General features: G+C 41.5%; 1 protein-coding gene and 2 long non-coding RNA genes across 3 annotated transcripts; all 3 read right to left on the bottom strand.

Annotated features, from left to right (window-relative positions):
• Positions 1-4,922: 4,922 nt before the first annotated feature.
• Positions 4,923-5,912, bottom strand: LOC121841814. Its single transcript, XR_006080769.1, has 3 exons — positions 5,853-5,912; positions 5,630-5,763; positions 4,923-5,500 (listed from the first exon to the last, which is right to left on the bottom strand). It is a non-coding gene; the product is annotated as an uncharacterized LOC121841814 (long non-coding RNA).
• Positions 5,913-7,838: 1,926 nt separating this feature from the next.
• On the bottom strand, positions 7,839-8,777 carry LOC121841762 (bromodomain-containing protein 4-like). The gene has a single exon (XM_042311780.1). The coding sequence runs from the start codon at positions 8,775-8,777 to the stop codon at positions 7,839-7,841; it is 939 nt and encodes a 312-aa protein (XP_042167714.1).
• A 3,846-nt stretch (positions 8,778-12,623) lies between these two features.
• LOC112231771 lies at positions 12,624-13,838 on the bottom strand. Its single transcript, XR_002950519.2, has 3 exons — positions 13,766-13,838; positions 13,408-13,566; positions 12,624-13,007 (listed from the first exon to the last, which is right to left on the bottom strand). It is a non-coding gene; the product is annotated as an uncharacterized LOC112231771 (long non-coding RNA).
• Between the last annotated feature and the right edge of the window lie 2,268 nt (positions 13,839-16,106).

A 16,106-nucleotide genomic window follows, 5' to 3' on the forward strand; every position in this document is an offset into this window, starting at 1 on the left:
AGTTTGATCTCATGGATGGTCGGTCCGTGTCTTCATAGTTCTGTCTATGAATTAGACAGTGATTTCATGTCTTTATCCCCATCGCTCAGCTGTTAACCAAAAAGTTGTGGGGATGCCGTTTTTATGTTGTTTGAATTACAGATTGTAGCTTTTAAATTACAATATTATATGAATAGATACTGTACGTGATAGTATTGTCATGACGTTGGCCTGGAGGTAGGTTTATGACAGTCATAAATACCTCTTCCCCCCTTTTTCCTCTCTCTACCCTACTGATGTTACATTTGCAAACACCTTGGTTAACATAGAGATTCTGGGAACATCAGAAGGTAGGGGGAAATGAACGATATTCTGGTCACCCGACCAATTGAACATATGCGGTGGTACTTAATGAATATGATGTCAGTTCGGTTGTCATCTGAGACATTCTCATCAATGATAAGATGACATAAACTCTACAGTGGAAAGTCTACACATCAGAGTTATCTGATTCACATGGAATTGTTGTTCAATTTAAATGTTTGAATATGAAATTATTCGTGATGGGATGAAATGTGATTTTAGCTTCTAAAATGTGAGATTTGGGTTTTCATAAGGTTAGGGCTGTGCTCAATCAGTGGCCCGCTCCTGTGAAGGGACATGGGCTATAAAACTTTTCAAACACGCCCTCCTCTCCCTTCCTATATAAAGCCTTGACGACAATATAACCTCCTGTTCCGAGGATGTGAGGACGACAGTCCGATGTCAGAATGGTTCAGATAATAACTACAGAACGAAGCCAACATCAGCGTGAGCTTTGGTTGCGAATGGTATGAACTTTCAACTCTTAATCACTACAGAAGTGATACCTCCTAGCCGTTGAGTTAGCAACAGCAGCTGCAAACGCAGGTTAGGAAGGAACAGACAGAGTATCCCGTCTACCACACAACAACGTGACTACAATGTATCCATTTGACCACCATAGACATTCTTCAAAGGACAAAGGACTCGGTTTGGCAACACGGCCCTCCATCTACCCCCAACCTACCGAAGCGCAGCTCAGAGTAAATATTTATTGCATTTTCCTTTTCCAAATGGGCGGTAATTTAGAATGCATAAGATACTGTTACTGTAATTTAATTATTCCAATATGTTTTCATTAATTGAATTCCCTTAATCTATTTTATGAGAATTTGTAAGATTCTTGTTTGCATAAAATACACGGAGACCAGTCTTATCAATAATAGGTAACAGAATTTATTCTCGGAGCGCGCTGCCACGTTACCACGAGCAACAGTTTATATACAATAACATGACGTAATTTCATTGCTTCTAGAATGAATCCCCTCCTCCCGTCCTAGAATTAAGTGAGATTAAAAGTTCATTCCAACTCACAAACACACTCACAGGTCACACAACATAACTGAATTAACTCTTGTCCCTCACCATTATCGATCACCACTTAGCTGACAGTTCTAATTAACAGAACCTAGGAATGCACTCACTGCCTTATCTAAAACACCCCAGAGCTCAGTTTCGTCGGTTCAACCATAGGTCAACGAACCTATCTGCTTACTTAACCCACTCCTCTCCAGACTAGTTTGGAAAGGTGTTCGTTATATTTAATTACTCCTTGTCCGTGTTACACAATCCCTTCTTATGAACTCATATTGTTAATCAGATATAATAAAACCGAGTATAAGTTTACTTAGTTACAGTTCCATTTAAAATGAGAATATTGTTTAGTCATTTATTCATAATATTCCTAACAGATACTGTATTTACGATAGCACAGCTCCTTCTTTGTTACTCAGTCTCCCGCTCTTTCACTCAAACCCAGCCCTTTTCTTTTGTGTAACAAGCTGTCACATCTGCTCCGCCCACTAGGGACATGTTCCTTTATGACGTCATTTGTAATCAAGTTATGATTGACTATGTGTATGTGTAATTCTGTGTGATTCGTTAGGTATTTAGTAAATAAATAATTAAACCCAATTTTGTATTGCTGATTCAACTTGTTAGCCAGGGTTCGTGAAGATAACCAAGAATTTACCATTTTCAGATGAGACTGATTTAAGGTGACGATTAATATTGACTGCTACTGATGTAAAATATTACTTTTATCTTTAAGAGTTTATTCGGAAGATAACAGCTCTATAAATATTATTTTGTGGTGCCCCGACTCTCTAGTTAATTACATTTACATGATTTAGCGCAATCAGGTAATATTAATTACGGAGAAATTATTTTATAGAATAGCATGTCATATCACTTAATTCGGCATAGCCAAAGACACAGCATTATTGGTGCCCCCTGATAGGAATCTAAACTAGAATGATGCTTTCATTTTGATTCAGCCTGTATAAAATTGAAAAGCAGATTACATAATATACCACGTTTATTGTACACATTTTTGGAGTGATAAGAGACAAGAATTATTGTGTGTGTGTGTGTGCTGAGGATTCCCCGCCTCCATGTTGTTCTCTGACGTGGTCAGTGGGTAACGTAAGTGAATACATTTCTGTATGAGGGCTGATAAAGCCAATTATAGAAATCTGAGAAATAGAGCGTTTGGCCAAACGCACTGCTATTTCTGCCTTGCGCGTTTCAGACGCGGGTAGGCCCGGTCATTACTAATTTCTCGAGCCAGCCGATTGAAATTCAGGAGATATAAGCTTGACCGGTCTCTCTCGCGAGTAGACCACGGTGCATTTCATTGTTTGACGCGTGTTCCGGTTAAAACATTGTCAAAAAACGGCGAAAAGGGTTTGAACATAATACATTATAAGTAAAACCCTTCCCTTGCCAAGGGAATCCTATGTGCTATGTTGAAATTCCTCCCCCTTCTGGAACAGAAGTCCCGCCCGGGTAGTTCCGTTTGATTTCAGCGTGTGAAACCATTGACTGCTGTAGTGTGCCCAGTATATTCGTTCATGAAGAATTATTCAGGTCACACCGAAGTCATTATTTATGATATCCAGAAGGATATCAATGTCTTATCCAATTTAACTAATAAGTGTAAATCTGGCCATTTACATTCTGAAATAGATCTTTTAAATAATATATAAATTGATGAGTTTTCTAAATAAGACATTGTAAACTGTTTCCAAACTAACCTAGATGAATCAACGTCTCAGGTTAATTAAAGTTTAATTCCAAAATAGCCTATACAGGTCTGATTTATCATTCAATTGATCAATCAGTAAAATTAGGTTTTTGCAAAACCATTCAGTAATCCAGTACTGACAGAAGCCCCACCCCAGCGGGAATCCCATGTGGCTTTGGCTTTAGGGAGAAGTGTACCATAGTGGTGGTGAATGTTCCCAACATTTGATCTACTGTTTACACTTATGATATCCAATGTTCTTCCAATCAAATGCCGTCTTCACATAAATGCCCTCTTCACGTAACTTAATGTTCTTCCAATCTCATGCCCTCTTCACAACTGTGTTGATGAGTTTGGACCATGAAAGGTCCTTAGTGATGTGGACTTCGAGGAACATGAAGCTATCGACCCGCTCCACTACAGGATGCCACAATTGCCTAGTTAGAAGTTGTACACATGGGCCTGATGTGACAGCTCAGAGCTTCTGCTCCTAACTGTCCATATACTTTTCTTGGCTGGGAGGAGGAGGCAAGGATCAAGGGGTTTACTGATGGTGAGAACGGGTAGTCTCATCATTGAACATTACTTTGTCCAACAGTTTTGATACATGTTCATCATAATCCATTACACCCTATAGTATGCTACTTATTAATAATATAGAAATATACTTTTCATTCTACAAAAACAAGCATACAACGTTGTAGGAGATTTCTAAACTAAACTTTATTTTCAATTGAAGAAACTTCTTTTGTGGAGTGATTGATATTACTGAAGGACAGAATGAAACTTAAAAAGAGACAATTTCATGCCATTAATTAAGGAGCTTGATGGAGGTTTGCAAAATATATATATTGCGTTTTTGGTTTTGAATAAGAGAGATCTATATCTTTAGTGTTCAGAAGCTATATAGTGCTCATGCAGTGTGTGAGCGGTGTATGATGCTATGGGCTTCTGCATTTTCCCATCTTGGATATATGGATCTACACACTTTCCCCTGCTGTCGTTGATATCCCCTTATAGTTTTGTACTCCATATGTTGCATTAGGTATTGTATAATTTGAATGACCATATTGCAAAAACACCTCACACATTTTTTAAACTAACTTGAGGTATTATTCGTATTGATGGTATCGCTCAGAATATGAACTGGTATTTTTCAATGTTGAGTGCAAGTCACCATTTTCTACTGCGTTTATAAATTGGAACACTACTTTCTCAAAGAAAAAAAATAAGATTTAATGTTTCATTCAAAACGTTTATTTAATGACAGATAGAAAGATAAATAGATAGATGGACAGGAATACTGAACAAACGTATAAATGCAACATGTAAAGTGTTCATATGCCACAACTATTATGGGGGGTGGATTATCTTGGCAAAGGATAAATTCTCACTAACAGAGATGAAAACAAATTTGTGCACAACATTTGAGAAAAATAAGATTTTTTTGCTTATGGCACATTTCTGGGATCTTAAAAAACACGTTACATGTTGTCTTTATATTTTTGTTCAGTATAAATGTAAGATTACTGTTTATAAATATAATTTGGGGTGCAGGTTTGTAAATTGTTACTCACATGGTAAATGTTTTATGAATAAATTATTCAACCCAATTACATGACCCAAATTATTATATTAAACAATGTTACAATGTTTTTAAAACAGTACAGTGCTCAGCATTACTTCATCGGCCCCTTTGACACACTTCAGTGATTTGCCAAAAATAACTCAAAATAAATATCATAAAGGAATTTGGTCTTGGTGAATTAAAATATATATATAAAGTGGTTCCAATCAGTTAATAATTAAAAATGCAACTATGATCAAATAACACAATAAAAAAATATATACAATAGGATTTGGATGTCACATGTTGTAGGAACGGTTTTCTAATCTTTCAGTTATTTTCCATATTAATCTAACAGATAAAACATGTGCAAGCTGCTGTGTGCAAGATGCAAATAAATAAGTAATGTCTTTGGAGCCTATATGGTTAAGTATAAATACAGTCACTTGTAAGTAAAGGTATATGCATTTAAAATTCATTAGCAGAAAAAAAACTATATGATTTCTTAGGGAATGTCACAAATATCATACTTGACATCAAAAGGTACAATTAGGTGTGGTTTTGTTTGTGTATGTACTTGGGGGAATGTACATGAAATACATATACATTTTGCCAATTAACACAGGCACAATCCATTGTGCATTCTTCTGCCAAAGCAGGTCCTTAATCATAAGGCTGTCTCTATGAGAGCTGGAAAACTGTTCATTGGTGAAAAAAATGCCATAGGAGCTATGACACAGGCTATTAGTTAGCCAGCAACTGTACCATTAGCAGTGCCAAAGTGAGAGGCAAGAAAGCCAGACAGAAGGCAGTGGGTCGGGGAGCACTTCCTGAATTGACTGATGACTCTGAAAAAGTAGGAAAAATAAAGATATGGTTCAGTGAATGATGAAAGTAGATTGTCTTTTCATGTTTCTGTTCAAATGTTGACTTTGCTCTTACATATGTGTAGTTGTATTGTGACAATTAATACATACCAACATTGACACTGCCCTGTAGGATGTTCAGGGAGGTGGAACTGATGGTGAAAGTTGCCTGTGAGCTGCATGCGCTGGGAACCGAAGATTTGTTCCTGAACACGAGGGTCATGTTGGTAACTACAGATCCACTCCTAGGAAAGAAAATGGACAACTCACAGAAATCATTATCATCACTGTCATAATCAAAGTATTCAAGTCGGTAATGAGAATTCATACTTACTTGAATGAGTTGACAATGGAACGAAGGAAGTTTGGGGTTCTAGCAAAATCTTGCTCACCTGCATTGAAATATAAAAATATGAATACCAAAGCTTAACATAATTTGTGTAAAAATTAAAACAGGGCCAGAACTAAACACCAAGCGCTACAAGAAGGTGCCCAGACTCTTCTGCTAATTGGGATACTTTAGCTGTTTTTTTCTGAGAGAGGGAAATGGTGTAAATCAAGATGACTTAATGTGTTCTGAAAAATGAGATGTTGAGGATTATAATAAATAACGCTTTGATGTCATAGAACAAAGCCCAGACTGCTCAAGATTGACATTGAAATTGGATGCCTGTCCATGTCGAAAAGACATCGGGAAATCCCATAATCCCATAACAACGGATACAAAGGTTGCATGTTCAATACCAGTTGTAGACACTAGTTTATTATGTTTTTGTTTCAACTCTATCCCAAACATTAACCGTTAACTTTCGGAATGAATGCCTAAACATACTGTTTTAACCCTATCCAAAACCTTAACCATTAACGGAAAATGTGTCATACATGAATGCTGACATGCAATACAACGTCAAATTCCGAAGTTGCTCCGAACTTCAAATTTCAAAGTTAGGAATACGCCACTCAAAAAGTGTTTGTTTCATTAGTCCATTGTTGAAATAATCCCATAAATGTTTTGAAGATATTTAACATTCAAATACAGAAACACAGCAGGTATGATCCATTTTGCATCATAAGATGCTGCGTTTGCGTCATATGATGCAAAATGCATCACACTGGCTGTATTTCTGCAAGTAAAAAGTTGTTTAATATCTTAATGACTTAACTACTGACATGCAAAACTGTAAATATGTCCCATGCTGTGCACATTGTACTCTCTGTTGCCCATAACAGCTGTTAGGCAGGCACAAGGGTTCATAGGCAGGCACATGGGTTCATGTCCACTAAGAAGACCGTAAAATTAATTATGGACATTGTTCTCAACGGGGAGGTCCCAGAGTACGATATCTTTGTACTGAATAATCTTTGGTTCTATCTAACAATAGGATGCCCACTCTGGGTTGGCGCCCCCCCTTGGGTTGTGCTGTGGCGGAGATCTTTGTGGGCTATACTCGGCCTTGTCTCAGGATAGTAAGTTGTTGGTTGAAGATATCCCTCTAGTGGTGTGGGGGCTGTGCTTTGGCAAAGTGGGTGGGGTTATATCCTTCCTGTTTGGCCCTGTCCGGGGGTGTCATCGGATGGGGCCACAGTGTCTCCTGACCCCTCCTGTCTCAGCCTCCAGTATTTATGCTGCAGTAGTTTGTGTCGGGGGGCCAGGGTCAGTTTGTTATATCTGGAGTACTTATCCTGTCCTATCCGGTGTCCTGTGTGAATTAAGTATGCTCTCTCTAATTCTCTCTTTCTCTCTTTCTTTCTCTCTCTCAGAGGACCTGAGCCCTAGGAACATGCCTCAGGACACCTGACATGATGACTCCTTGCTGTCCCCAGTCCACCTCCAGTTTCAACTGTTCTGCCTGTGATTATTAGTTGACCATGCTGGTAATTTATGAACATTTGAACATCTTGGCCATGTTCTGTTATAATCTCCACCCGGCACAGCCAGAAGACGACTGGCCACCCCACATAGCCTGGTTCCTCTCTAGGTTTCTTCCTAGGTTTTGGCCTTTCTAGGGAGTTTTTCCTAGCCACCGTGCTTCTACACCTGCATTGCTTGCTGTTTGTGGTTTTAGGCTGGGTTTCTGTACAGCACTTTGAGATATCAGCTGATGTACGAAGTGCTATATAAATACATTTGATTTGATTTGATATTCAGTCTGTTTGTTGTGGTGTGTATTGATGAAAAGGCATCTGGATACTTACCTCTGAGACCACTTTGCCAGCCAGAGCCTTGAATGCTGAAGAGGACGGGTTGGCAAGATCCGAGGTAAATTTATCATTGAGACTGAACCGAAGAATCAGGGTTCCTTCACTAGAAGATGGAGGGTCAGTTGGTGGGACAGCAGTGGTGGTGGCTGAGCCGGAACAGAGGTGGTGGTGGTTGCTTCCGGAACAGCGGTGGTGGTGGTTGCTGCCGGAACAGAGGTGGTGGTGGTGGTTGCTGCCAGAACAGCGGAGGTGGTGGTTGCTGCCGGAACAGCGTGGTGGTGGTTGCTGCCGGAACAGCGGTGGTGGTGGTTGCTGCCGGAACAGAGGTGGTGGTGGTGGTTGCTGCCAGAACAGTGTGGTGGTGGTTGCTGCCGGAACAGCGGTGGTGGTGGTTGCTGCCGGAACAGCGTGGTTGTGGTTGCTGCCGGAACAGCGTGGTGGTGGTTGCTGCCGGAACAGCGGTGGTGGTGGTTGCTGCCGGAACAGCGTGGTGGTGGTTGCTGCCGGAGCAGCGGTGGTGGTGGTTGCTGCCGGAACAGAGGTGGTGGTGGTGGTTGCTGCCGGAACAGCGTGGTGGTGGTTGCTGACGGAACAGCGGAGGTGGTGGTTGCTGCCGGAACAGCGTGGTGGTGGTTGCTGCCGGAACAGCGTGGTGGTGGTAGCTGCCGGAACAGCGTGGTGGTGGTTGCTGCCGGAACAGCGGTGGTGGTGGTTGCTGCCGGAACAGCGTGGTGGTGGTTGCTGCCGGAACAGCGTGGTGGTGGTTGCTGACGGAACAGCGGTGGTGGTGGTTGCTGCCGGAACAGCGTGGTGGTGGTTGCTGACGGAACAGCGGTGGTGGTGGTTGCTGACGGAACAGCGGTGGTGGTGGTTGCTGCCGGAACAGCGTGGTGGTGGTTGCTGCCGGAACAGCGGTGGTGGTGGTTGCTGCCGGAACAGAGGTGGTGGTGGTTTTGGCCATTGCCGGATGGGTCATGGTGACATCTGCCAGAGTGGTGGTGGTCACAGCTGCAGTTGAAGAAGCAGTTGTTGCAGCAGAGGTGGTTGCATTAGTCATTGTAGTAGTGCCTGCAAAAAGGCAACATTCAATGCAATGTCTACATTTTGCAATTAATAAAATAAAATAAAATTTTATTTGTCACATACACGTGTTTAGCAGATGTTACTGCGTGTGTAGTGAAATGCTTGTGCTTCTGGTTCCGACAGTGCAGCAATATCTAACAAGTAATATCTAACAATTTCACAATATATTCCGAAAACCCACAAATCTAAGTAACGAATGGATTTAAGAATATATAAATATATGGGTGAGCAATATCAGAGTGGCATACGCTAATATACAGTGGAATATTATAGAATACCCTTATAAACATATGAGATGAAGTGTCTGATCAGTTGTGTTTTGGGATCTCATGAAGGACAGAATAACAACATAACCTTATCTTTGAATGTATATATTTCCCAGTTGTCAGGGTCATATCCAAATTTTGCAGAACTGATATGATTAAATTTGAAACCATTTGTGAGAAGATGTAACGTGATGTTAGACTTCTAAATTAGAGAATTGTTTTTCAAATGAAGTCTTAAACAAGTCAGTGGCCACGCCCATGTAAGTACAGACATTACGACAAAAGGAGGGAACACCCCTTTTCCCCCTTTTCCCCCCGAGTGCATAAAACCCACTTGTGAGAAAATGTACAATTAGTCAAGAAAACGCAGGGACGGGAGTCCCCACGTTGAAATGGCAACTACTCTATAGAACAAGCAGACGGACAGTGTTGAACCGGACGTTGCGAATGGTTAGGAAATCTACAAAACTGAAGATGCACACATTCACAGTCTGCAGCTCTATATGTGGAATAGTCTAGGAAACTCGATCGAAGACGAGAGGAGAACATTTCACAATCAAACGACCGAATTGTACTCTGAAAGATCCATTCTGGAGAAGATTTCCCTATAGAATGACCATTGGTACATCTGACGTATCCATTGTAACAGAAATACAACTATGAAAGATTTTGATCTCTGGTGGACACAGCCAGAGAATTTCTGTCGACCGACTCTCCAGCAGACAGACCGAAGATTTCGTCAGAGACAACAAGACATACAGGCGTGAATATATATATTGCAATTATTTTCAAATGAGCGGCTGTTCATGTGAAAATTATAATAATTTCATTGAGCCTAGTTATCAACTGTGTGTAGTGGGTCCCATTATGTCTTTCCCACTCTTTATCTGTCCCCACCCTGTCCATTGTCTACCAAGCCGTCATATATTTAGTCCACTAGGGACCCTTTATTGCATTGTTTTAGTAACCAAGAAGCAAGACGTCGGAGTCCGCAACATGGCTGGTTTTCCTTTTGTTTCCTCTGGTTTTCCTTTTGTAGTCCATGATTGTCTGTAGACGCTGCCACATACGTATCGAGCCGTTGAATTGTGAATCCACTTTGTCTCTATACTGACGTTTTGCCTGTTTGATTGCCTTGTCGGATGGAATGACTACTCTGTTTGTATTCTTCCATATTCCCAGTCACCTTCCATGTTTAAATGCAGTGGTTCGTGTTTTCTGTTTTGCGCAAATGCTGCCATCTATCCACGGTCTCTGGTTAGGGTAGGTTTTAATAGTCACAGTGGGTACAAAATTCCTATACACTTCCTGAAAACTCAGTTATCGTTTCAGTGAATTCGTCCATATTATTCTCGGAAGCTACCCGGAACATATCCCAGTCCACGTGATCAAAACAGTCTTGAAGCATGGATTCCAATTGGTCAGACCAGCGTTGAATAGTCCTCAGCACGAATACTAACAGTTTGAGTTTCTGCCTATAGGAAAGGAGCAGAAAAATGGAGTTGTGGTGAGATTTGCCGAAAGGAGGGCGGGGTAGGGACTGGTATGCATCCCGGAAGTTGGAGTAACAGTGGTGTAGAGTTTTAGCAGCATGATTACTACAGTCAAATTGCTGATAGAATTTATTCAGCCTTTTTCTCAAATTTGCTTTGTTCAAATCTCCAGCTAAAATAAATGCATCTTCAGGATATATGGTTTCCAGTTTGCATAAAGTCCAGTGTAGTTCCTTGAGGGCCATCGTGGTATCAGCTTGAGGGGGTATATAGATTTGATTGTGAGGTATTCTAGGTCAGGTGAACAAAAGGACTTGAGTTCCTGTATGTTATTCCAATTACATAATTTGTTGTTAATCATCAAACATACATCCCCGTCCTTCTTCTTCCCGGCGAGATGTTTATTACTGTCGGTGCGATGAACTGATAATGCAGATTGCTGGACCAACTCCGACAGTATATCCCGAGAGAGCCATGTTTCCGTGAAACAGAGTATGTTGCAATCCCTGATGTCTCTCTGGAAAAAAACCTTGCCCTAATCTCATCAACATTGTTAATCAGGGACTGAACATTAGCAAATAATATACTCGGGAGTAGTGTGTTATGTGCGTGCCTTCTAAGATGGACTATAAGAACCCTCCGAGTACCCCTTTTTTGCCGGCGTTGTTTTGGGTCAGCCTCTGGAATCAGTTCAATTGCCCTCGGTGGTGCAAACAAAGGATCTGCTTGGGGAAAGTTGTATTGCTGGTCATAATGATGGTATTGCTGGTGAGTTACCATTGCTCTGATATCTAATAGTGCTTCCCAGCTGTAATAAATAACACATTAAAACACTAAACACTGCAAAGTCTCCTAAGAACTAGAAGCGAGGCAGCCCTATCTTTCGGCGCCATCTAGTGTTTTGAGTGTGTGAGAATAGGTAAAGCGATGTGTTGATGACCACAATGGAGGATGAATTGATAGGCAAGGTCAGGCCAGACGTGTTGGAAGTAATGGCAGTTTGTAAAGTTTGTGCTACCAGGCTATTGTTGGGCACTGAGCTGATGTTGTTGAATATCAACGTAGACTCCACCACAATTGACCCTGACCTGAAAATGATATGAGAAAAATTAAGAACTTTTACAAGCGTTACTTCAGTAACAACCCACTCCCAAGGCATACTAAATAACAATACTCATTGAAATGTTATTTTTCTCCATCATCCACACTGTTTCAAAGTCATTCAGATGATAATTATGTACCCACCTGAAACTATTGAGAACATTTTGAAAGAATCTGGCTCCAAAATGATCCTTGAACAAATTATCCAGCTTAAAAAAGTGTATACAGAATTTTAAGTTATATTATAATAACAATTCAACAATGTAAGGCTGGTAATCAAGATGCCATATGATGAATTATGACGAAGATGATCATGATTATGATTTTGTCATGCGTCTTTCAAACAACTAACGACACTGTATTAAATTGAATGAAAGTTACCTGTGTAGTCACATGATTTGCCAAAGCCAGGAACTCTGGTGACCTGCTGTTGCTCAGAGAGATAGTGAAGATAGATGTCAGGCTGAACTGCAGTGACAGTTGTGGGCTGGTCAGTGGCGCCTTTGTTGTACGGGATGCCGTTGTAGTTGGCACTTGGATAGTTGGTACTGGGTTAGTTGCTACCGGTGTAGTTGGTAATGGGGTAGTTAGTAATTCGGTCAAATTGGTTATCGGAGCGGTTGGAGCTAGAGATGTTTCTTACTACTGCAGTAGTTGGAGTAACTGTTGTGCTGACTACTGGGGTAGATGGAGAAGCTGTTGCATTGACTACTGGTGTAGTTGGAGGAGCTGTTGCATTGAATACTGGAGTAATCTGAGGAACCGTTATGCTTACTACTGGTGTAGTAGGAGGAGCTGTTGCATTTACTACTGGGGTCGTTGAATTAGGTGTTGTCTTGACTACTGGGGTAGTTAGAAGAGCTGTTGCATTGACTACTGGGGTAGTTGGAGGAGTTGCTACACTGACCACACTGGTAGTTGGAGAGGTTGTTGCACTGACTACTGAGGTAGTTGGAGGAGCTGTTGTGTTGACTACTGTGGTATTTGGAGTTGCTGTTGTGTTGACTATGGGTGTAGTTGAAGGAGCTGTTGTGTTGACTATTGGGGTAGTTGACAAAGATGGGGTTGTAGTTGATAGTGTTGAAGTTGTATTGCTTTGTGTTACAGGTCCTGATGTGACATTGACAGCACTTTGGGCTGATGTTAACACATTTATGGGCGCTGATGTTCCATTGGGCACTATGTGTATTGTTGACATGTTCACAGGATCCGATGTTGCATTGACAACCATATTTGTAGTTGACCTGTTTGAGGGGGCTGAAGTTGCGTTCATGACCGTATATGGTGTTGATATTGGAGGATCTGGAGTAGAAGTAGTAGTTGTAGCTGAGGTTGAAATGACTCCTGGAAGACAGCAAATCATCAGATATCATTATGTGTGTATAACAGAAGATGTATTGATGAACATTAAGCATCGTACACAGCTTTGACAACATCTGATCACTGTTAACGATCAGAATTGTATTGTGACATGACAAGATAGAATAGATTACTTGATGTCCAATCAATAATCGTTTATAGGAATTTGTTTCAGTTGTTATAATATTCTTAGAATGTTAAACAGTTAAGTAATATAGAGACCAGATAACTCTAATTAATTTGATATATTCAAACTTAGGACAGTAAAATGCAGACATATAAAGAAGTGCAGCTGTATTGTAACTTGGTCTTTAAAACACCTGAGGTAGAGAGAATGCTTGGAAATACTAAGTCATTTAGAGTTCAGAATATTAAGGTTTCGTACTTGTTGCCACGATAGAAGTTGTGTTCAGTGGGAGAGAGATATAAGAGCTGTTGCTTGAGATGTTCTCTATGTTCTAAGGTTGCAACCACTGCACTGGACTCAGGGACTGAGCTGGCATTGTTAAATATCAGCTTAGCATCTACCACAACCGAACCTTGACTGGAATACAACAAAATGAAAAACAATTAATATGATACCATCAGTAAAGAAAATTCATATTTAAATGCTATGACAAATATGAACACTACCACAATTGAATGATTTCCCTTTAAATTAATTGATGAATACAATGTCTATCTTAAAAAGTATTCCAATAATGGCCCAAAATCTAAATAAAAACTAAAGAATAACTACGTACCTGAAACCTAGAACCTCTGTGCGATTAAAACTGGTTCCATATTTGTTTCGATAAACTGTGTCCAGCTGTAACCGTAATATAAGCTAATTTAGACATTTGTCTTGAGAACTGAAACATTGACATAAACAACTAGAGGGAATGTGTTAGACAAAATGACAAATATGAAAACTTATGTTAGGGATGAAATGCCCCTTCAAGAAACTGTACAAATGAAGATGAACAGTATTAAAAGAGTGGAAAGTAAAACAGAATTGACCTCTGTAGCCACACTGGTTACTAATGCTTGGAACTCTGGTGAAGATGCATTATTCAACTCTGCTGTGACGTTTTTCTCTAATTTGAACTCCAACTTAACCTCTGGTGGTGGAGGGGCCGGTGTTGTGGTAGTGGTTGAAGAACCAGTTGTAACTGTGGTCAGAAAAGCTGTGGTTGTTGTTAGAGTAGCTGTGGTTGTTGTGGGAGCAGCTGTGGTTGTTGTTGGAGCAGCAGTGGTTGTTGTGGGAGCATCTGTGGTTGTTGGTGGAACAGCTGTGGTTGTGGTGAGAGAAGCTGTGGTTGTTGTGAGAGCAGCTATGGATGCTGTGGGAAGAGCTGTGGTTTTTGAAGTAAAGACTGTGGTTGTTGTGGGAGATTCTGTGGTTGTTGTGGGAGCAGTGTGGTTGTTGTGGGAACAGCTGAGGTTGTTGTTGGAGCAGCTGGGGTTGTTGTGAGAGCAGCTTTATTTGTTGTGGGAGCAGCTGTGGTTGTTGTTGGAGAAGCTGTGGTTGTTGTGGGAGCAGCTGTGGTTGTTGTGGGAGAAGCTGTGGTAGTTGGGAGAGTAGCTGTGGTTGTTATGCGAGCAGCTGTGGTTGTTGTCGGAGAAGCTGTGGTTGTTGTGGGAACAGCTGTGGTTGTTGTGGAGCAGCTGTGGTTTTTGAAGTACCGACTGTGGTTGTTGTGGGAGATTCTGTGGTTGTTGTGGGAACAGTTGTGGTTGTTGTTGGAGAAGCTGTGGTTGATGTGGGAGCAGTTGTGGTTGTTGTTGGTGTATATGTGGTTGTTGTAGCCCCAATTGTAGTTGTCATTGGAGCTGTTGTGGTTGTTGTGGGAGAAGCAGTGAGTGTTGAGGGGATGTCTGTGGTTGTTGTGGATGTATCTGTGTTTGTTGTTGGAACAGCTGTGGTTGTTGTTGGAAGAGTTGTGGTTGGAAGAGTTGTGGTTGTGGTTGGAACATCTGGGGTTGTTGTCGGAGTAGCTGTGGTTGTTGTGGGAACAGCTGAGGTTGTTTTTGGAGTATCTGTGGTTGTGTTGCCCCAATTGCAGTTGTCGTTTGAGCTTCTATGGCTGTTGTGGGAGAAGTTATGGGTGTTGTTGGGATGGCTGTGGATGTTGTGGGAGCACCTGTGGTTGTTTTGGGAACCACTGTGGTTGTTGTGGGAGTAGCTGTGGTTGTTGTTGGACGGGCTGTGGTTATTGTGGGAGCAGCTGTGGTTGTTGTGGGAGCGGCTGTGTTTGCTGTGGGAGAAACTGTGGTTGTTATACGAGCAGCTGTGGTTGTTGTTGGAGCAGCTGTGGTTGTTGTGGGAGCCGCTGTGGTTGTTTTGGGAGCAGCTGTGGTTTTTCTGGGAGCAGCTGTGGTTGTTGTGGGAGCAGCTCTGGTTGTTATGGGAGCTGCTGTGTTTGTTTTGAGAGAAGCTCTGGTAGTTGGGAGAGCAGCTGTGGTTGTTATGCAAGCAGCTGTGGTTGTTGTTGGAGCAGCTGTGGTTGTTGTTGGAGCAGCTGTGGTTGTTGTTGGAACATCTGTGGTTGTTGTCGGAGAAGCTGTGGTTGTTGTGGGAAGAGCTCTGGTTGTTGTGGAGCAGCTGTGGTTTTTGAAGTACCGACTGTGGTTGTTGTGGGAGATTCTGTGGTTGTTGTGGGAACAGCTGTGGTTGTTGTTGGAGAAGCTGTGGTTGATGTGGGAGCAGTTGTGGTTGTTGTTGGTGTATATGTGGTTGTTGTAGCCCCAATTGTAGTTGTCATTGGAGCTGTTGTGGTTGTTGTGGGAGAAGCAGTGAGTGTTGAGGGGATGTCTGTGGTTGTTGTGGATGTATCTGTGTTTGTTGTTGGAACAGCTGTGGTTGTTGTTGGAAGAGTTGTGGTTGTGGTTGGAACATCTGGGGTTGTTGTCGGAGTAGCCGTGGTTGTTGTGGGAACAGATTTGGTTGTTTTTGGAGTATCTGTGGTTGTTGTTTCCCCAATTGTAGTTGTCGTTGGAGCTTCTATGGTTGTTGTGGGAGAAGCTATGGGTGTTGTGGGGATGGCTGTGGTTGTTGTGGGTGCACCTGTGGTTGTTGTGGGAGATTCTGTGGTTGTTGTGGGT

The sequence above is a fragment of the Oncorhynchus tshawytscha genome, linkage group LG34 (genome assembly GCF_018296145.1).
Source record: "Oncorhynchus tshawytscha isolate Ot180627B linkage group LG34, Otsh_v2.0, whole genome shotgun sequence".
Classification (NCBI taxonomy): Eukaryota; Metazoa; Chordata; class Actinopteri; order Salmoniformes; family Salmonidae; genus Oncorhynchus; species Oncorhynchus tshawytscha.